The sequence below is a fragment of the Strigops habroptila genome, chromosome 7, assembly GCF_004027225.2.
Source record: "Strigops habroptila isolate Jane chromosome 7, bStrHab1.2.pri, whole genome shotgun sequence".
In the NCBI taxonomy this organism is placed as follows: Eukaryota; Metazoa; Chordata; class Aves; order Psittaciformes; family Psittacidae; genus Strigops; species Strigops habroptila.
The window spans coordinates 52,219,737-52,240,004 of NC_044283.2; the positions used below are offsets into that span (position 1 = coordinate 52,219,737).

Below are 20,268 nucleotides of genomic sequence, written 5' to 3' on the forward strand. Positions count from 1 at the left end.
ACATATTTATGTAATGATTTTCTACTTCGTTTACTTCTGCATGCATCATTAGCATGAATGCTGTTAAAAAGGTCAACACAAAAATATGAAGTGTTTGTTTGACTCTGATTAGAGATTTGTCTTGGGGGTTTTTTGTTGTTGTTGTTTGGGTTGTTTTGGGTGACTGTCACATGTGTCAGAAAGGATAAAAGAAATGAGCTGAAACAGGAGGACACTTTCTCCTACAACCTCATAGCTTAGACATGTTATACATCAAATAGAAACTGCTTCTCGCACTTCCTTTACTTTCTGGATGAACACTCAAGTAAATGAGATGCATTAAAAAATCAGTCTTCAAAAGTAAGAGATCAAGCCATTTGATTTATGGGATGTCAGAAGTCCTCCCTGAATACTCTGCTGACCTGTAGCAAAGGAAACAATAGTTTTAGAAACCCAAAGAAGTATGGGTGAGACACTGGAATAGGTTGCCCAGAGAAGTTGTGGATGCCCCATTACTGGGAGTGTTCCAGGTCAGGTTGGACAGAGGATTTGAACTATCTGATCTGGTGAAAGATGTCTCTGTCCACGTATTTACAGGACAGATTAGGGAGAGGCCTAAACCAGGGAATAAGGCCACATCACTCTTCAGGACAAACAGCTTTTTGGCCATAATACTGTCTTTGTCAGGTTTCATAGTCAGGTATCTTTCTAGTCTACCTGAGTCAGGTCCGTGCTGTGGAAAGATACCCCGGGAACTTAATTGGCTCTGTGTTCCTGTTGTCACTGTAAGAAAGGTCAATGGAATTTCTTTACAGAGAAAGTCCGCTAGATCAAGCCTAAATTCATCCCATTTGTAGGAACACTTTTCATTTGGCCCACTCAGACCTCATTGAGCTTAGTAGGAAGAATGATGAAGAGATGAGGTTTGAATTTATGCAGATACAGCAAGTATTTGTTTTCACACACAACTTAGCAATTAGCAACAGAAGGTACATAAACAATGAAAATGTTCTTATTACATGCTAGTTAAAAGGCATTTGAGAATTGAAGTGCAGCCGCTCTGCTGACTGATACAGTGATGGCAGCAATGTCCCGTGCTTTAGGATAATTGCTTTAATTGAAACAGGTGTGCCACAGCGCAGCAGCAATTTAGCTACTTCGTGATCTCGCTCTAAAGTTTACAAGCAGGCTTTTATAATTTTCATTTCCATTAGTGGAACGTCTCTGAAAAGCAACATGTCTTACTTGAAAACATTTTCCATTATCTACAAGTAGTTCTAAAGTGCTTTCTGCCATCCTTCCCGCGATGAATCCATTTTGGCTTGCTTCAGGGGATTTGCCTTACAGAATTCCAGCAACCAAGAGCTAGAGATGCATTTTGAGATACATTTACTGGATGTGTGTCAGGTGTGCTGAATGGGAAAATCAATGCCTTTTGTATGAGTGAGGGGCAGTTCATTACGCTAAGGCCGCTGATTAGTGCTGAATTAAATGTTCTCATTCTGTTTCCAAATGTTAAATTGCAGGGGTTGTTTGAAGTGCTAGTGAAACTTTTTCCATAGTTCCTTATTATATCATTTTAAGTGATCAGGGCAAGCAATACGAAAAGATGAATGGCTGAATCTTTGAGAAAAGATTGCAAAGGGGCCAAGAGGCTAAAGGTCTTCTGTTTCTGGAGTCTCTTTTGAACTAGTATGTATGCTTGCCATTCTCATCCTACATACTGCCCAAATGGAAAGGAATCTTCTTGAGATTAGAAGGAAGGTTTTGCAAATCTCTGAGCAAAGATGGGAGTCTGGGACTCTTATGTTTCCTTATGTTCCTCATGCCTCATTTTTTTGTCATTGTATCATGACCCTTGACCATACCCATAATTTTATCCTACTACAGGGTGAAAGGAATGTGGGGAAAACAGAAAAGCGGAACTGATGTGTCAGAGGGAAAATGGACATTTTTCAAACCCTAGCAGTTTTAAAAAACATGGACTTAAGACTCTCTAGATGAAGAGGCATGTTTCTGTGGAACGAAAATTCATGGGGGAATGTTATGCATTCACCTTGGGTGACATTTGGTTTGGACAGTGAAACTAGAATCTTCAAAAAAAAAGTCTGATCAGATAAGTGTGGTTGACTTCTAAAGTCTTGCATTTCCCTACCCTGGCTTTCTGTGCCTGGAGAAAAATACTGCTTCTTTATGAGTAAGTTTTATCATGGGAAGGTGCTCATGGTAATACTGGAGAGTATAGTCTGCTATTCACAATAGAATTAGAGATGCAATGGATGTTATTCCGTATTGCTTACGTTGCCCTAATTTTTCATCAATATATTACAAGAAAGTGAGCAAGAACTTCCATTCTGTGCCTTTTCATTTCTTCTTTGAGATATTCAGCAACTGTACTTATTTTAACAAATTTTAACAATGGACAGTAGCTCATTACATGCTGACAAGAGTTCATACACGTCTTTCTCAAATGTCTTTCCTTTAAAGACTGCCAGCTAAAAAAACCCAAAAAAACCAAAACAAACAACAAAATAAAAAGCCCAAACAACAAAAACCCCACAGAGTATCCTCTTCCCCAAATGAGGACGTGTGACAGGAAGAAATAAAAGGGATGAATTTTCTCTCTATCAGTTGATCCTCTCTTTTCCCAGCATGGTGTCTCAGAACAATTTGAAAGGGAGTTTTCTTTACACAGGTATCAAAAGCTAATGTGATTGAGGCAAGGATCGTAAACAGACTTGAATTACTTTTTTGTTAGAGTTGACTGTGACAAGCTTATGTAGTTACAGGAATTCCTGGGTAGCTGATTGAACAACAAGGAATGACATTGTTGGGTTCAGCACACTAACTGATGAAGGCTGTGGATGACCCTGAGAAATACATGGTATCCATCTTTCAGTTAGAATTTGGGTAAATGTTGGTGTTCAGGTGTCACTATTTTTTTTGCCAAAGCATCCTAAAGCAGTAGGACTGTAGAGCCAATTTTTAAACCCTAGCCTAACTGAAATCAGCCTTATTTAAGTTAAAGTATGTTAATATTCATTTGCTGGAAACAATTGTAGTAAGATGTAAGTGTGTAGAGGTAAAGCACATCATCTACAAACATTAAGCCTTTAAAAGGCAAGGAATAAGTTGGCCGTTGTGCAGAGGGCTTGCTTTTCTGAATCAAGCAGTTTTGTTATCAAAGATGAGTGTTACCAAATACTCCTAGCTCAATTCTAAGCACACAGAAATTATCTTTTACGAGATTGCAAGATTCATAATCTGAGACGGCTATTTAAATGTAGCCACCAGTTCCCAATCTTTGACTTGTTTCCTTTACCTTCCTGATGTGTTTAAGTGCATTACAGAGTTCTTGAGTTTTTCCTTTCACTTTCTAATATACTTGCATCTTTCTTTTTCCCCCCATACTATGTCTTTTAATTGTTGTCATAAAAAAGATGTTCTTTTGTCTTGTGTATGCAAGTTCTTGATTCCTGCTTGGTCATACTAGTATGCAAAGATGTTTGTGTCTCATTTGTTTCTCATAAGATTCATCAGGTCTTTTCAAAGGCTTCAGATGGCATGTTTCATGAGATGTGCTTTTTTGGGTCAGCCATGCATCAGTAACTAGAGAATAGTTTTGCTTGTCAGAAGAACCCTTTCAGGTTATGGATGACCACATAAATTCTCTTACTGTTTCTCATTGCTGAACTAATAATCCTTTTTATTTCTACCTTTGAGTCAGTTTCTAAGTAGGAGTAGTTGAAGCATGGCTTAATTTTGTTAGGATATGATAGTTTCTATTACATTAACTTTCAAGGGAACAAAATTCATCTCAACCTACATTATATTCCAAGTGCAGTAACTTCAAAAAAATATTCAGTGAGAGATGAAAATAATGAAGGAAGAAAAACTCTAGTTGAAAAGTTAAGCATTGTTACTGTATATTCAATATTGGGTAGTGTTACATTAAAGCTAGACTTCAGCCTTTGTTGTTCAGGTAAAAATGGTACTGTTTTGAAGGCAGAGTTTTGGCTGGGCTTTAATTTTCAAGTAAGCTGCATTCAAGCATCTATGTCTTAGTAAAATTTCTGAAGACAAAACATTGTGTAGCAGGAAAAAGCTAAAGGCACAGGCAGTAGATTTTAAATAGAGGACTTCATAACTATTCCTAGGGTAAACTTTAAATTTAAAGTCAGGCAAGCATTTCAAAATAGTGATATTTCACAATTCAATACGGTTTTGGTGAAGTAAGATGTAGGTCTTGCATTCCTGCTTAATATCAAAGTTAAATCTCAATCAAGAAGGCAGATCAATGACAGAAAAAAATATAAGCATATAATTCAAAACAAACCCACATTAGGTTTCCCACAGGTAACTTGATAGCACTAGCTGCTTTCTTCAAACTGATAATCATTGCACCAAACTGCAGCACGAAATACCTTGCTCGTGTAAGTCTCTCCTCAACAGTATGACTCTTCCCTCTGTATATAGATAGAAAAGACAAATTGAATATAGCAGCCATATTAAATTAAAGTTTTATGAGATGTATGTTGCAGAGCCTTTCTTCCATCAAGTGTGGTGTTAGATATATTTCACTCCCTTTTCTTATACAAATGAAGCTTTTTCTCATATATAAAAATCAATATAGTTAAAAAGAAATGCAGTCAAGCCTTCAATAAACATCTTAAAACCCCTTTCTCATTCACACTTGGCTAAGATCAAAGCTCTAGACTTAGGTGCAGATATACTGTATGGAAATAGAACTAGTTCATCATCCTTTAACATTTCAATGCAACTTCCTCAATTTCATCTTTAGAATTTCTTGAGTACTCAAGCCTTGTACTGTCCATTTGCACAGGTGTGAACTTTATACCTTACATATATTTTTATTATGAGTATTATATAGGGTCAGCTCTTTAAGAATATTTCTACCAAAAACTTACTCCTCCATGCCCACATAAAACTCTTCAGCTGTGCCTGAATGACGTGGTCCAGCAGTTCTTTCCTGCTCTGGGATATGGAAATGCCTTTTGGCTGCTTCCAGTCTGCACAGGGATGAGATGCAGTTGTGCACCATTCTTTACCAGTGCTCTCCTTCTACAGGGAGAAGAAATTTAGACTTGGCCAAGTGGGTGCTGCGGAAGACACCACCAGATCTTCTGCACAATCAGGACATCCAGATTCTGTGAATCTATAAAAAATGTTTTTACCATTAAATTTAAACATGCTTTTTTACCCCTCCCTGCAATTCCACTTAGCCGAGTCATTACCCAAATCCATCATAGTAGAAGGAAATGTGGCTGAACGTGAACTTAAAGTGAGATCTTTAACTTAAAGACTGAATGAGAATTTTCTGTGCATATCTGAGGTAATCTCAAGTGAGATTACTTTATTCTTATACACTGTGTCAAGGATCTCGTACCGTGTATACAGTTTGGGGTTCCTCAAAAGTATTTTGAAAAGGTAGGAAAGTTTGTAAAAGTGTAGAAAGAATTGTAGGAGTTCTACAAAGCCTCTCTTGTAGTGGGATGAGTAATCCAGTTTGCAAACTGTAATGAAGACAAGGCTAAGAGTCACTTCATGAGAGTCAGAAGACCTTAGGGGACAGATTTCTGAGAGCAGCTACTTCTTTAAGCTTGCAGAAATAGATAAAATTACATTCTGCGATTGGAAGTTGAAACTAAGCAAATTCGAAATGAATTTTTAAATCTTCATGGATTAAGCATCCTCTTTAAATCCACAATGCTTTTAGTAAATAGAGGCTGAAAGTAGAAGGTGCTTGGTGATGCCATTTGCTTGTTGTGGTCAGACTGAAAAAGCTTCTGAGCTTACAACTCTGTTAAATGATTTCTTCTTTTGAAACTGTGCAGCAAGCTCCATAGCTTTTTGTTTCTATTTTTTTGTGTGAGTTATGGAAAATTAAATGAGATTCCTAAAACGGCATTTCAGTAAGTAGGTTTCTCATCGTAGTGTAATAAAACATAAATTTGCTCAGAGTGAAATGAGAAATACACTACTATTTATCTTTATGATTAAGCTCTAGCATTTCAGCAGAAATGGGTATTTTTCAGAATGTTTTTACCATGGAGAAAGTAGCAGTTACCTTTCCAAATACATTTTCACAAATATTACCCTGCTCTAATATATTGGTCAGGGTCGTATATCGGTCATCTTGAAATATCATCACCCACTACCATATTGAGCATGTCCCCGTATGATTTCCTATGACAGAAAACTTTTTTAAAGAAATCAAAAGTATTCACAAATGTTTAAAAGATGGCAGCTGTCCTCCAAGCACTTTATAGGCATATAATGAACTCAAGAGACCAAACTGTAGTGTCCCTATTCTACAAATTTCAGTCAGCCTTCAGCTGGGTATTTTATTAGAAATATCTCCTGAGTAAAAAATGAATGAACAGAATTTAGAAATAATTTCTTCTAAAAAGAAGGGGAGTCCAATAACTAGAGCAGTAATCCTGGACTCAAGATCTAGGTTCAGTTTTTCCTTTTGTACAAGGACTTATGTGGATCCTTGACAAGTTGAGGGGTTTTTTTTAATTCTCCCTAGCTACATCTGTACTATGCTTCCAGCAGCGCATCCCACTATGCAGATCCATTGTGTGCCCAGGAAACATTTGAACTCTATGTATATCTACGTTTTCCACCTCTCTTGTTATTCACAAAGAAGCAGCTTAAATACTCACCTGTGAAGAAGCTGTGGTGCACTGCAGACAAGTGTCAGTCAGGTTGCCTGACCCATCAGGAACCTGGGAGACATAGTGAAGTTCAGGGGAGGTAAAGTGCAGCAGCCGTATCTATTCCTGAGTCTCTTACTGTTGCTCCACAGGGCTGTGATTGTGAACTGCTGCAGGGTGTTAAGCTACCATGGCATTTTAATGCATATGGTGTTGATCAGCAAATCACAGGTTTTTGTGGTTTCACAGAATCACAGAATGGTTGAGGTTGGAAAGGACGTCTGGAGGACATCTTATACAACTGCCCTGCTCAAGCAGGGCCACCTAGAGCCAGGACCATGTCCAGGCATCTTTTGAATATCTTCAGCAAGGGAAATTCTACAATCTCCCTGGGCAGCCGGTGCCAATGCTCACAGTGAAAAAAGTGTTTCCTGATGCTCAAAGGGACCTTCCTGTGTTCTAGCTTGTGCCTGTTGTCTCTGTTTCATACTGTCACCCTAGTAACACTGTGGAAGAGTATTAGTCTTCTTACTAGCATCTTGAAGATGCGGAACTAAAACATTGTCATTCTAGATTTATTTTTGTCAGGTCTGTAAGTATTTTGTTAGAAGAAGGACAGCCAAGAATAATCACTAACAACTATCCTAATACCATGCTGCCAAAATATCCTAAACATACCAACCCTGTTTCTAATGAAGTCAAGATCATGTCCAGTGTTCAAATATATATTCTTTACTTCTGCCATTATAAGTGAACTGTTGCATTTTTAATAGTATCACCTATTTGTGAAGATTCTAGGAGAGAGCAGAATGTGTGAATGTGCTCTGCTTTCTGCACTGCAATTTTGCTATTTGTTCTGAAATACTAGTTGAAGCTATTCTAAACATAATATATTCTGAGCTCTTTTACTAGCACTTCTGTGGATGATCTGTATGCCTTTGTTTAGAAATAAGCAGATGGTTGTCATTTCAACGTGGTGACCTGTCCGTCAGTTTTTGAGAGGGGGGGAAACTAATGATATATCTTCTGATATTTATAATGGATTCAAAATACATTTAAATTTTTTTTTTTTTTTTGTATTTTCTTGTTTCCAGAAAATATGAAGGATATTCTCGTGATATATGAACAAGAAGCAAAAGAGTGGGCTTTGTATTTCAAATCTCTTTTTGGACACGTTGTGAACGAAGAAGGAATCTTACTCTACAATATAGAGACTTCATCTTTCAAGCAGCAGGAGCTATTCTCTTTACACTCTTATAAATGTAAACTCCTTATCCTATCATGTGGACTTCTTAACTGCCTGAATCGAAACAGAAGTTATTTTCTGGAGCGAGTTCTAAAACCTCCAGATACTGTGGTGATTCTACTTTGTGGGGTGGAGAACTCGGAGATACTTTATGAGACACTGACCTTAGATAGAGGCAGCAAAGAGATTTCCACTGATCAGGAACCTGAGGAATATTTCTCTGTTGTTACCGGAATTATTCAACCAGGTAATCTAAAAATAAAAACTTTGTATGATTATTAGAAGAGTTTTTGTAGCTGTATTAATCATTTGCTAGAGAAAAATGTGATTTTCTGGAGAAATTATCTCTCTTCACCTTGGTCCAGCAGTTGGAGTTTGGTGATGCATTTGTCATTGAAGCGTGATAAAACTGTTATACTCTTAATCAGGCTTCATTTTCACAGGGAAGCAGCTTTGGAAAGTCTAAAAGCTGCCACCAGCATCTGTGAACCTTCCATCTGTGCTTCATGGTAAGATTGAAAAGCTGACATACACTTGTTTCTCTGTTTCCTGAGTTTACAAATCTCAGAAACTGTACAAAACTATTGTTTTATGTTTCATTTCTTTTGAAATATCTTAATGGGACAGTGTATATATCTCTTCAGATAAATCTGATCATGAAAAAGAATTACCAAGTAAGACCCAGTTCCATGGCTGGCATCATTTGCTGTGTGACACAAAAAGGCTGTAAGAGCAGAAGTTCCCTGTTTACCAACCCAAGTAATAAGTCTGTGCTGGAAGGACTAAAACTATCCAGTTTGTATGTGTTTGCACATCCATGGAAACTACAAAGAAGCATTATTGTAAAACTTAGCACTTCCTGGAATGTAAGAAAAACCCCTCTCCTGAGAGTAAGAGATACTGAAATAGCAAAGTCTGTGCACATCTTTAGTTTAATCCAAAGTTTAACTTTGCCAGGCTGCACACATGAAGCCAAGAAATAGCTTTAGAGAGAGAGATATGTGGGCCACTTTGGAAAGGCGATGCAAGTTGTGCACTGGTTTAAGGTAGATGGTTGTGTGTTTTCCTTTCAAAGCAGATTTATTACTGTGTCTTTGTAGTCTCTAGGTCTCTTACCTCCTCTCAGCTCTTGCTATTTTGTCATTATTTTGTCTACTAAGCAGAACATTGTGCTTCTTTGTTACTTGCAAGGTGCTTGTTTTACTGGCACAAGAGCTTGTGCTTGAGAAAGATATCCTGCAGTTCAGGAGTTTTAATCTGAAATTAACCTGGTTTTGGATGCAGATGAGCAGCCAAGAATATTCTTTTGAATACAGGCGTAGAGAGACCCCAGATGAGTCAGAGTGACCTAGCTAGATGCCCCTGCGGCCTTGTGCTTCACCAGATAACTTTAATGATGCTATAAGGCTTTCAAACCTGCCCAGAGTATGTCTACATACAGTCTGGCTATATCAGATCAGTGCATTCAAAACTAAGTTTTAGACTGCTTCTTCTCAACCATCTCCTTTTCTAACATTTCTTGCTGTTCAGTGTTTACTAACCTTTTCCTCGTATCTTTTTCTGAGCATGTCTCAGACTTTAAGTTTTGGGGCTAATTACAGTTGCCTAATTTGGTTTCAGGAGGTAATGTTTGCAGTTTCTGACTGTGTCCATATGTAGCTTCAGACTGAAGTTTCTTGGCAGCTTTTTAGTGGAATGAAAACAGTAGGTCTATACTCTGTGTGTGTGTGTGTGTTTGTATAGGAAGAAGCTGGGCCAAGAGACTCATGCACAGGAAATTGCAAACTTTTCTGCAAAGACAGTTTCCTTGAAGACAGATGATGGTTCTTTGCTTAGGTCTGTGCGTTCACAAAAATGTTTATTTCGCATGCCCTTGGGATTTTACTTACCTTGTAACATCAGATGACAAATAGGTGCTCAAATGATCTTGGTTTTGGCAGTGGTCAATATCAGCAGCTTCAGGGAAACGTACAAAGCTAAATTAATGAATAGTTGTTGGGGGCCTCAGTTTCAGTGTGTACATCTTTACTAGGGATGCATAGACTGGCTGGGATCAGACAAGTTCAATAGTCTGAACTAGATCAGGGACTGGGAGTAGTGTTGCTGCCTGGTGCTTCAGGGTGTAAGCCCTCCTCTGTACATATAGCGGAGAACTGCTCTGGCCCTGTTTTTTCTGTGCTGATGTGCACTGGCCTTCAGGCAAGCCAGTTCAGGTCAGTGCTTGCTAGGAGACCTCTGCACTGTCCTGTGTTGCACAGTGGAAGTATTCCAGGTATGAGATTTGCTGTCACCTGAGTGTTGATTTAAGCTCTGAGGAATGAAGGTGTGCATGTCTTATCAGTATTTACCTTTGCTTACATAGTGACTGCTTGTAATGTCTGTATTTGATACTCTTTTGTAGAATCCTGTTAAGTTCTTGGCCTTTGTGATATCTGTGGCAGGGACTTTGACAGATTACGCATCTGGGAAAAAGATTTTTCCCTTTTATTTAAAATGGCTTGCTAAGGGGCTATTAAGTATACTTGGGTTATTTTTCCTGTGGAGCAGTTTTTCTATGCCTTTCTTCAGGCCTATGCACTCACAACATTTCCCATCTCTCTTCATATGGATCATCATCTTCTGTTCCTTTTAATTGTTTTCAGTGCTTATCCCTTGGATTTCTGCTTTTGGAGATGTTTGGAGCTGGAGGTAGTTACTTAGATCTTCGAATGTGCTGAATTCCTCTTGTAGTTATTTGTGTCTCAGTACTGATGATGCAAAAAAAGAACAGGTCTTATCTAACACAAATAGTTTTCCGTGACCCTGTTTCTACAGTGTGCTGACACTTTTATGAGGCTTTCTGATGGGATGTCTCAGTACAGCTCAGGAGTCATAAGTATCCATTAGACTGCTTGCTGGTTTATTAGGTTTCATAGTTTAAAACTCAACAGAACAACTCTTGTCATTTCCACTTCCAGCCTTTTCTCTAAGCAGTGGTATCCTTTTTGGGTTTTGTTGGTTTTGGGTTTTGGGTTTTTTTTTTGCCAAAATATGAAGGGAATCTACTTCTATAAAATTTCATAGTTGAGAACTGCTCAATAAACCTACATGTTTCCATTCATTATCTGCTATTCTACCAAAAAGTGAGAAGAGGTACTTAAAGTAACATAACCCAACTAGAAAACTGTATCCACAGTCTTTGTCTGCCCAGGAGAGATTCTCGGAATGAGTTTGTAACTCTTAGCTGACACAGCAGTGTGCCATTAATTTCTGATTGTTACCCAAAAAGCATTCAGTGTACCTGCACAGTTTTAATCACCAAGGAGAGAAATCACCAAGGAAAGAAAACTACTTCTGCAACTACTAGTAAGGTACGGATCTGGAGCAGTGAGATACTAGCCTGCAGTGTTTGTCTCTAGTAAGCAAATGTAGGACAAACAGGCTGGGAGTTTAAAATAGGTCTTAACATAGGCAAGTCTTCAGCCCACTTCAAATGTGGGCTAATTTCCATTGTGCAGGTCACTGGACTGTCTGATGTTGCTGGCTCTGTGGGTGTGTTTTTCAGGCAGTGAGGCCATCAGATTATTGAGGAGCACCTATCTGAGTGCATTTGGCCAGTTCAGTTTTTTTATGAAAACAAAAATAATCTGTATGAATTTATTGTAAGCAGAAAAGCAAAAGGGGCATTTTGTTAGCTGAAGTGTACCACAGTGTAGTCCTCATTTCTGTTTTGCCATGTCAATGAGTCCTTGAACTGCTCTGCAGGGACTTCTCTAAGATTACTGGATTAATAAATCTGAGATGTTGTGTTTCTCCACCTCCACACAGAATGATTGCTGGCTTACCAGTGCCATGATGGGGGTTTGTAACAGGGATGACTGTCAACAAAAACCTGTGGTTAGTGTCACTAACTTGTTTCATCTGACACATGGTCTGGCTTCAAACCAGAAGAGAAACTGAAGTGGCAGCCTGGAGGTGGCAACCATAGATAGGATGTTGAGACTGTCATTCCCTGCTGCTTAAACTGTTTGAAGTTTTTGTTCTTTCTTCTCTTATTTCTGCAAAATGCAGAGATGACTTTATTCATTATGTAATCAGGTTTCTTAACAACTCATGTTTTGATGTGTCTAACCAGTGGTGACCTGTACCCTTGGATGCATCATGTATGCGAGGTTTTCTTCTCTTATTTTTGACATTAATTGTATGAAAACTGCTTACATCTGAAGAAATGAATGCACTGACATCTTAAAGCAAGTGTTTTCTAACAGCATTTAGGACAAGCTCATAAAAAGTTTTATAAATAATAGAAGTCAAATGGCTAGAACATAAGCATTACTGCAACAGCATGTGCTAATTTAAAATAATGTACTGTGATTTTACTGTTTATTTAGGTTACAATGATTTTATTTTTAAAATGAATGGATTTATCATCATTAGTCTGCTCTTTCAAGGTTGCAAATGGACACCATCCAAATTTATGTCTTGTTCATGACACAACAGTCATTAGTCAGTATTTAGCTGCAGTTGTGAGGCTATTTCTAAAGCTTACAAATAATTTAAGATTTCCAGCAGGTATTTTGAAGCTAGAACTGTAAAATGGCTGTGTGAATCTGTAGTCTTACATGTCCTTCATATAATATATTATTGACTCTTAGTGGGCTTTGCACTGTGGTTACTAGTCACAGTTACTCTTAAGTTGTTATTGGAAGGCGTCTAGAGAAGTCCTCTGGAAATGCATTCTTTGTATATTTTTTGGCACACAAGAGTTGTTATAATAAAATTGGTATTTGCAATTTCACCATGATGTATTTCTGTTGAGTTAGTGCTAGCTTCTCGGAAATAGAATAAGATAAGGGTTGCGTTGTTTTCCAGACCAAAACAATTTTAACACCTATCCCTAACAAAATGAAGTGTAACAGCTATTTAAGTTCATACTGAAAAAACTCCCTATAAAATTGGGATAGCAAAAGAACAACTTTTTTTGTAAAGCATCAAATTTTGCTCTCGGTGGGGTGTATCTGTTGTTACTTAAAAGGCTATGAGGACAGAACTTGGTCCAGAAAATGTTACTTCAGTTACAAAGTTACGTGTTCAAAAGTCAAACAGTTACACATACAAAGTAGCCTGTTAAACTTTAGTTAGGACCCTTGTTCATACATTGATTGACTTCAATTACATAAGTATATTCTTACACCCAGCCCAAGAACCTGTCCTCATTAGTACAGAGGATAAATAGTGCAATAGTGCTCAGTTAATCAGCAGTTATTTGATACTTTGTTTTGTGTTTGAGTTTGTGGTTGCATTATTCTTGTATTGAATGCCGTTCAAATCCTGTTGAGAAAACAGAATTACTAATTTCCTAATGTGCTTTCCTGTAGAACTTCTTTCTGTATTGAGTGCTGTTCAAACAGTATCTTATTTTATCATCATTTTATGTACTAGTATTTAGCAAGGTTAGGGTGAAGCATTTCTTCTACTTCTGTTACCACTTTAAGACATTATTTTTCATAATGCTTACTAGTATACAGTATTTTTTATGTCCACTTGCTTTAATTTCACATGCATTTGTGGCTGCTCAGATGTCTGCAGGTTGGCTGTAAGGTCTTTCACAGAAAATGCAATACAAAACTAATGAGCACTTCTGTAAAGCACGTTTTAAAAGCCTTCTAGCTTTTTGTCTTAAAACTTCAGGATGGCAACCTGAACTTACCTAAATTCCTTAGAGCAGGAATCAGCTAGTATCACTGTGCTTTATCTCACTGGAATCCTCTCCTCATTCACTGGACTTTTGTTACAAGAGTAGCTGAATCAAAATACAGTAAACACCACGACAAGTTGGTGCCAGAGTAGGTCTACCTTGTGCGCTGTCCACACACAGTACAGAGCAGTTTAAAAGAAATTTGAAAGAAATAATCAATAATACGCTACAAAGAAAGACTGTGTTTGAGTGTTAGATTTTATACAACCTTAATAAAGCCATTGTAAAGCAATCACTTTGCCAGGTGATCCTTCTCATCCTCGCCTTGGCGTCTTCACCTAGTGACTCTTGCTTTTCAGTCTTGGTCCCTTATAGTAAGATTGGTTATTCACTTCTGGAGCACCCAGCAATATACATGATCAGGATCCCACAAATGCTGTACAACAGCGTGTTTGTTGAGTTAGCTGAATCTTGCAATATGGAGCTCAAGCAGGCCTTTTATCTCTTACGTCAATGTTACCTCAGATGTGAAAAAAACAGGTGATAACTTGATCCAGTGTAATGAAAGAGTGACATAGGCAAATATTGCATAATATGGTGAAAAGTCTCATGACAGTTACTAAGCCATCAAAATAATTTCAACAAATTGTAACTGACAGAGTTTTCTAATGTTTGGCCAGTACTTTACATAATATGGCTATTGCTTTTTTTGACCCAGTACCGGAAATTCTGCAGCCAAATTTATTATAGTATCAAAAATACTGCTCTGCACACTTGTCTTGTATTTCAGACGCCAATGTCTGCATCCATTTTCCTGGACATGATTCCATTCCCTTTCCTTTTTCCCAGCTCCTCTTACATTGTTTGCTATATTGACTTTCAGGGAAATTTCTCTTCTTCCTCAAGTCCAGATTTCTTACCTACTATAGTGAATCGAAAAGATTAGTCATGAGGATGTTTGCTAAAAAGGGATAAATACAATTCCATCTAAAGATCTCTTGGATTGTTCCTCTTCACTAGCCCTTGGATTTGATTTTATTTTTTTCTAGCTGCAAAACTGTAGCTTTAAAGTAGCTGTGTCTTACATCTAAAACAACTAAAACAATTTCATTTAAAAAAAGAAAGTGGAAAGCATTGTCATGGTATTTCCTTATTTCTGAGGTTTTAGGTTGTTTGTCCATTCATTTTCTTAACTGTTTTATTTTGTCATTTTTGTCTCTCCCCCCAGCTTGATTTCTGATGCTAAGATCTTTCTTAGAGCAAATTAAAATTCTGTGAAACAATCAAGTATGATAGCACTGATCACTGTCATCAGAGTTGATGACCAGTTAAAGATATTTCCAAGTATACACCATTAAAGAGTTATTCCTTTTTCCTAGGTAAGCCACAGAATGAAAATCCAGGAGACTCTTTGTCTTGTATCTATGAAGCAGTTAATGCATACGGTGAGTTGAATTCCCCTTGCATTTACTCAAATAAAGCCACTACTTTTCAGAAAATTAAATTTATTTTCTTACATCTTGTCAGACATGAAAGGCAATAAACTAACCTTACCATAGTATACAGTTGCGTAGAGGAATATGCCTTATTCTGAAACATCACCCACACACCTATACCCACACATTCTTGTGAGAAGTGTGAAAAGGGGAGGAGATTCAACAGGAACGTTTCCTTTTTCCCTTAATTTCAGAGTAGAGAAAAAGGAAGATATAAAGAGCTTTCCTTTTCTGTTCCCAGCATGAAGAGTTTTGCTCATAGTAAAGAGAGAGCTGATTTGAAATTTCGGATAGATCAGTCTCACTCGTGTTACACTTACAGCATCATTCATGGGCAGCCAGTGGCTGGGAGAAGCCCTGCATCAGGACTTCAGTGCTTGTTGGCATTTGCCATTCTGGTTTATTTATGTTTGTTAAAGTCCAATTATTAGGGCAAACAGACTGGCAAAATATCCACTTCCTTTTAGTAAATACCCACATGACATGTTTCCTATCCCCAGTTCTTACTTAAACAATTTTATTTCTGGGTTGACACTGTTGTGAACTGATTGACTAACAGCACATGCTTGCTGATGGATGGAGAAGAATGTGTAAGTCATTCTGGAATTTCTGACATAGCACTTCTGTGCTGCTGGACTCCGAGGTTGCTGGCTCTGTGTGTCTGTTCTGCTGGCAAGGTGTAAGGGCAGAAGGATGCTGCAAGCTCACTAGCTCTTCCTTACTGGCACAAATTCAACAAATGTGTCGATGTATAGAGTTTGCAATTTTAGCTTATTCAGTTAATTTCAAGACACAAACATCAACCTGTGTGCCTTTAAGTACTTGTCATTTCCTCTTAGCACGCTTTGGTTTTTGGATTGATCTTGGAGCATGTGGATTGGATTCCTTTCAGACAAAACTAAAAAGGAAAGTGCGTTCAGGGAGCTCACTGGGTACACTTCAGGCACTAAAAGGTGTGCATTCTACAGGTCCAGGCCAGAAACAGTTGGAAATATACCTTTTTGAAAGGTATATAGTGTGGAAGGGAGTATTTAGCACCAACCATTTCTCTATTAAATCTTCTTCTGTTAATCCTTCCTCCTTTCTGACAGGGACTGTTGGTGACTCTCTGGGCATCTTGGGTATACTCAAGCAGAAAGCTGCTGTAAAGCTGCACTGTTCTAACACTACAGACCTATTGTCAAGGTTACTAAGGATGTCTCTTTTGTTCGTGTGTTGAATGTGCCATGGGTTAGTGCATTGAAGATGTTTGTTGGTATAACTGCTCCAATGAGTTCAGAGGAGGGCCACGAAGATGGTCAGAGGGCTGGAGCACCTCTCCTGTGAAGACAGGCTGAGAGAGTTGGGCTTGTTCAGCCTGGAGAAGAGAAGGCTCAGGGGAGACCTTAGAGCAGCCTTCCAGAACCTAAACGGGGCCTACGAGAAATCTGGAGAGGGACTTCTTACAAGGGCATGTAGTGACAGGATAAGGGAGAATGGCTTTAAACTGAAAGAGGAGAGATTCAGATTAGACGTTAGAAAGAAATTCTTTACTGTGAGGGTGGTGGGACACTGGTACAGGTTGCCCAGAGAAGCTGTGACAGTCCCATCCACCGAAGTGTTCAAGGCCAGGCTGGGTGGGGCTTTGAGCAACTGTGGCAGGGGCTTGGAACTGGATGATCTGTAAGGTCCTTTCCAACACAATCACTCTATGATTGAAAAAAGAAGGCTTTTTGTCATTACTGACTCATCATCCAGGTGCTCAATAAGGTCGCGTCACTGTTCGTCTCATTCATGATAATGATGTCTCAAATACTGAGACAGTAAAAGAGGAAATGCTCACAGAAAACAGAGAATCTTAAGAGAAGAAAGGACTGGGGAGATGCTCCTGCAAGGTGTTCCTGCTTTAAACCCTGACTCTTTTTATATGAATCCTTTTCTGCTTCTATATGGGGACTTGAAGAGCAGTCCAAGTTTCCCATCAGCTAAATGTTTGATGTTGTAATAAAGCAAATTGAAGATTTTCCAGCTAAGAATGTCTTGCATTAAAAGCAAAAATCTCACTTGAAATCTTTGCTGAAGTTGACTGGACCACAGTTCTCAGTCAGCTTCTGGCAGTCATCTTGGTTGCACTGCTTGTATGTAGCCTCTGTGGGTTGATGCTGTCTAGTTATCACTTAGAGGCCCAAGAAATGAAATTATTGCAGTTTCCAAGGTTCAGCATGTCAGTCTTTATGAAGCCAAGAAGGGTAAGGTGGCAGCCACAAATAAGCCAGGGGTTTTGCCCTGCAGAAAGTAGGTGAATCTTCAGGTAACCAGATAGGATTTGGATGAATTGTGAAAAAAATGTTTCCAGGAACTCTTTCTTCTTTTTGCTTCTTCCTAATAAGAAGGAAGTGTATGCAGAGATAAATTGTATGTATGACACAAAACAGAACTGTCAGAAGAAATCATAAACCAAGAAAGGATTTTTGCTAGAGCCACATAAATTCACAGAACAGCACTTTCTGTTCTGTGGAGACTGGCATGCTGAAAGCTGAAGTTTGTTTCGAGTATGCATATGTTATACAAAAGAAAGGATAAGCTGAGAGAAGGTGGAATTTAGACTTGAACTTGAATGAAAGTTGAAGAGATTGGAAGTATAAAGCTAAATGAGAAATCTAAAGCAACAAAGATGAAAAGCAGCAAGTGGATGACAAGACATATTAAATACAAACTATATCAATAAAGCAAACATAGCTGGGGAATGAGCAAGTGCTAACAATCAATAAAAAGTGATTGATTAAAGTGAATTGTGCAAGGCCTTGAGGGAAAAGGTCAGGCAGTACAATGGAAAATGGACGAACAATATGATCCTGTGGGGAAATATGAGCTGCGAGCAGATGTGAAGACAATTGATTTGCTGGTAAGTGATGGAAAAGATCCAGTTTTGGAATGCTAATCATCATGATATGAATGCATGAGGACTCATTCCTCTAGGTGATAACTGAACAAGCCACTCACAAATATAGTTATGTGTTTACTTTATTTCTGGTTTCTATATAAGAAAAATAGATTTATTTTTATTACTAGAAAACTGCATTTTGAGAAATTTCCTTGGGAAATTTTCTGCTTCCCAAAAAAGCATTATTTATAATTTGTACAAAGTTTAGAAACCTGAAGCAGTCTTACTTAGATCTGGGTATGCAGCTGTGAACCACACAGATAGAATGTGAATGCCTTATTGTGGAATTGGCATTCATTGTTTTACCTGCAAAATAGAGCTAACCTCAGATTCAGAAACATGTTAGGTGATATGCAGCTTCAGAAAAAAGCTGTCCCCTTCTGTGAACCAGCTTTGTCTCTTTTTAATATTTGCCATTAAGGCTGGTATCCTAGCACTAATCCAACTGAACCAATTAGAGGTGGGTAAAGTGGAGCACAAAAAGATGATGTCAAAGTGTAATAGCTGTCTACCTGTTGAGGCCACCTGCAGACATCTTTTGGTCTTGCTCAGAGGTCTCATCAAACTAACATATATGTGCATACTATGTTACCTGTATCCCTTACCAAACTGAACTGGAGAAAGGCCAGCGCTTGGTAACAAAATAGATGGCATCCCTTTTGCAGATAAATAAGAGCTATCAGAGTACCTTTACTATGCTATTCTTTCCTATAATCCTATCTGAAAACGTGCTTGTTCTTCGATAAAAGGATGATTTCTTAAAAGAGAAAGACCTCAGGTTTCTTTTCGTAATCCTAACAAAGGGAAAATAATCATGAGATAGAAAGCGAGCAAGCAAGCATGTTTTTCAGATGTGTCTAGAAATATCCCTTTTGATTGTGTTCCTGAGAAAGCAGCATACCTTTTAGCCCGGTTTAAGGGTCAATAGATTGTAGCTATTTCAAACCAAAGGTGGGAGTAAATTGCAAAGCAGCCTGTCCCCCAGTGAGTCAATCTTGCTGACAACTCACTTTTTTTTTTTCCCTTCTTTAATACCAAATGTGTCTGGCATGAGTCTTTCTGCTGACAGCAGCTGCAGCAGCATGGCACAGGGCGACACGTGGTCTCTTAGATAGACAAGTCCGAGGTAATTTAGAGCTGTACAGATCAAGAGCAGCATCACAAATTTCATCCAGGCACTGATAACAGCCCTGTGCAGGTATTGGAGCTCTACTGTCAGACTAAGATATGCTGTTTGGTAAATGAGCTGCAGCAGTCCAAGCTAGCTTCTGTTACCAGATTAATTAAAGGGATGCCATAACATGGAGTATATTGTTTTGTGTTACATGTCAATACTGTTAATGACATGTAGCCTGTATTCTGAATAGGGCAAAGGCTGAGAATGCCAGCTAACAGTACCTCTCCCCCTAACCTCTCCTAAAGCAGTTGCTAAAGCACTTTTCAGTTGTGTTAAACTTCATGACCTTCCAGTTACATCATTTTTTTTGAACTTTGATGACTGCAAAGAATATTCTTCATCAAGAGAATAGCTTCAAACGTGGCCAAGAGGGCAAGGTTTGGCTACTCACTAGTAGTTCTTGAGGGTGGTATCTATAAAAACTTAAACTCCTATTCAGCTGAAATGTGAGCTTTTGGCCTGCTTGCTAGGTGTGCTTCCCTGCAGAACGACTTGACTCTAAAATGGTCCTTTCTAGCTGTATTCTTTTGTATCTGTGTAATTCAAAATGTAGCCACGTGCCACTTCCGTGTCCAAGCAGTCTGCAATTTGTGCCAGGCCAGTTATAAGAGGCTTGAATTGTAGTTTAGAGATAATAGAACTACTAGGCAGCTGCAGCTAGCCCTTTTGGAATAATAAGGAAGTTGTGAGACCATTTTATGAGACAAACAAATTTTGGAGGTCTGTTCACAACCCTGGATGCCACTGCTATCAGGCCTTTTGTCTTCTCTAGTAATTCGAGTTAGCAGCAGGAGGATAACCGGTCTCTGTTGTTACAGCACATCTCAGATTTAGGGCAATGTTTAGTGCTGTATAATCCTCCACTGAAACAGAGGTGAGAGATGTGTGTGCTGATACCACAGAGAAATGAAATAAAAATGCCGAAGTGTTCTTACTGTGGTAGAACTCCAGTAACTCTGAAGTGGATAGATGGACTCTTTAATAAAACATTAGGCTTTAATAACCGAGAACTGCTGGTACACACAGAGGGCCAGACTTCAGTTTGCTTTTCCCTGGAGAAGAGGCAGGATGAAACTATGCACAATGTAGA

The 20,268-nt window shown here is 38.5% G+C and overlaps 1 protein-coding gene across 1 annotated transcript in view; it reads left to right on the plus strand.

Moving 5' to 3' along the window:
• The first annotated feature begins 7,758 nt into the window (after positions 1–7,758).
• BANK1 (B cell scaffold protein with ankyrin repeats 1) overlaps positions 7,759–20,268 on the plus strand; it is a 127,956-nt gene continuing 115,446 nt past the window's right edge. The window contains exons 1-2 of the mRNA XM_030492851.1: positions 7,759–8,152; positions 14,962–15,027. Coding sequence (XP_030348711.1) covers positions 7,759–8,152; positions 14,962–15,027 — 460 coding nt within the window. The remainder of the gene's footprint in view (positions 8,153–14,961; positions 15,028–20,268) is intronic.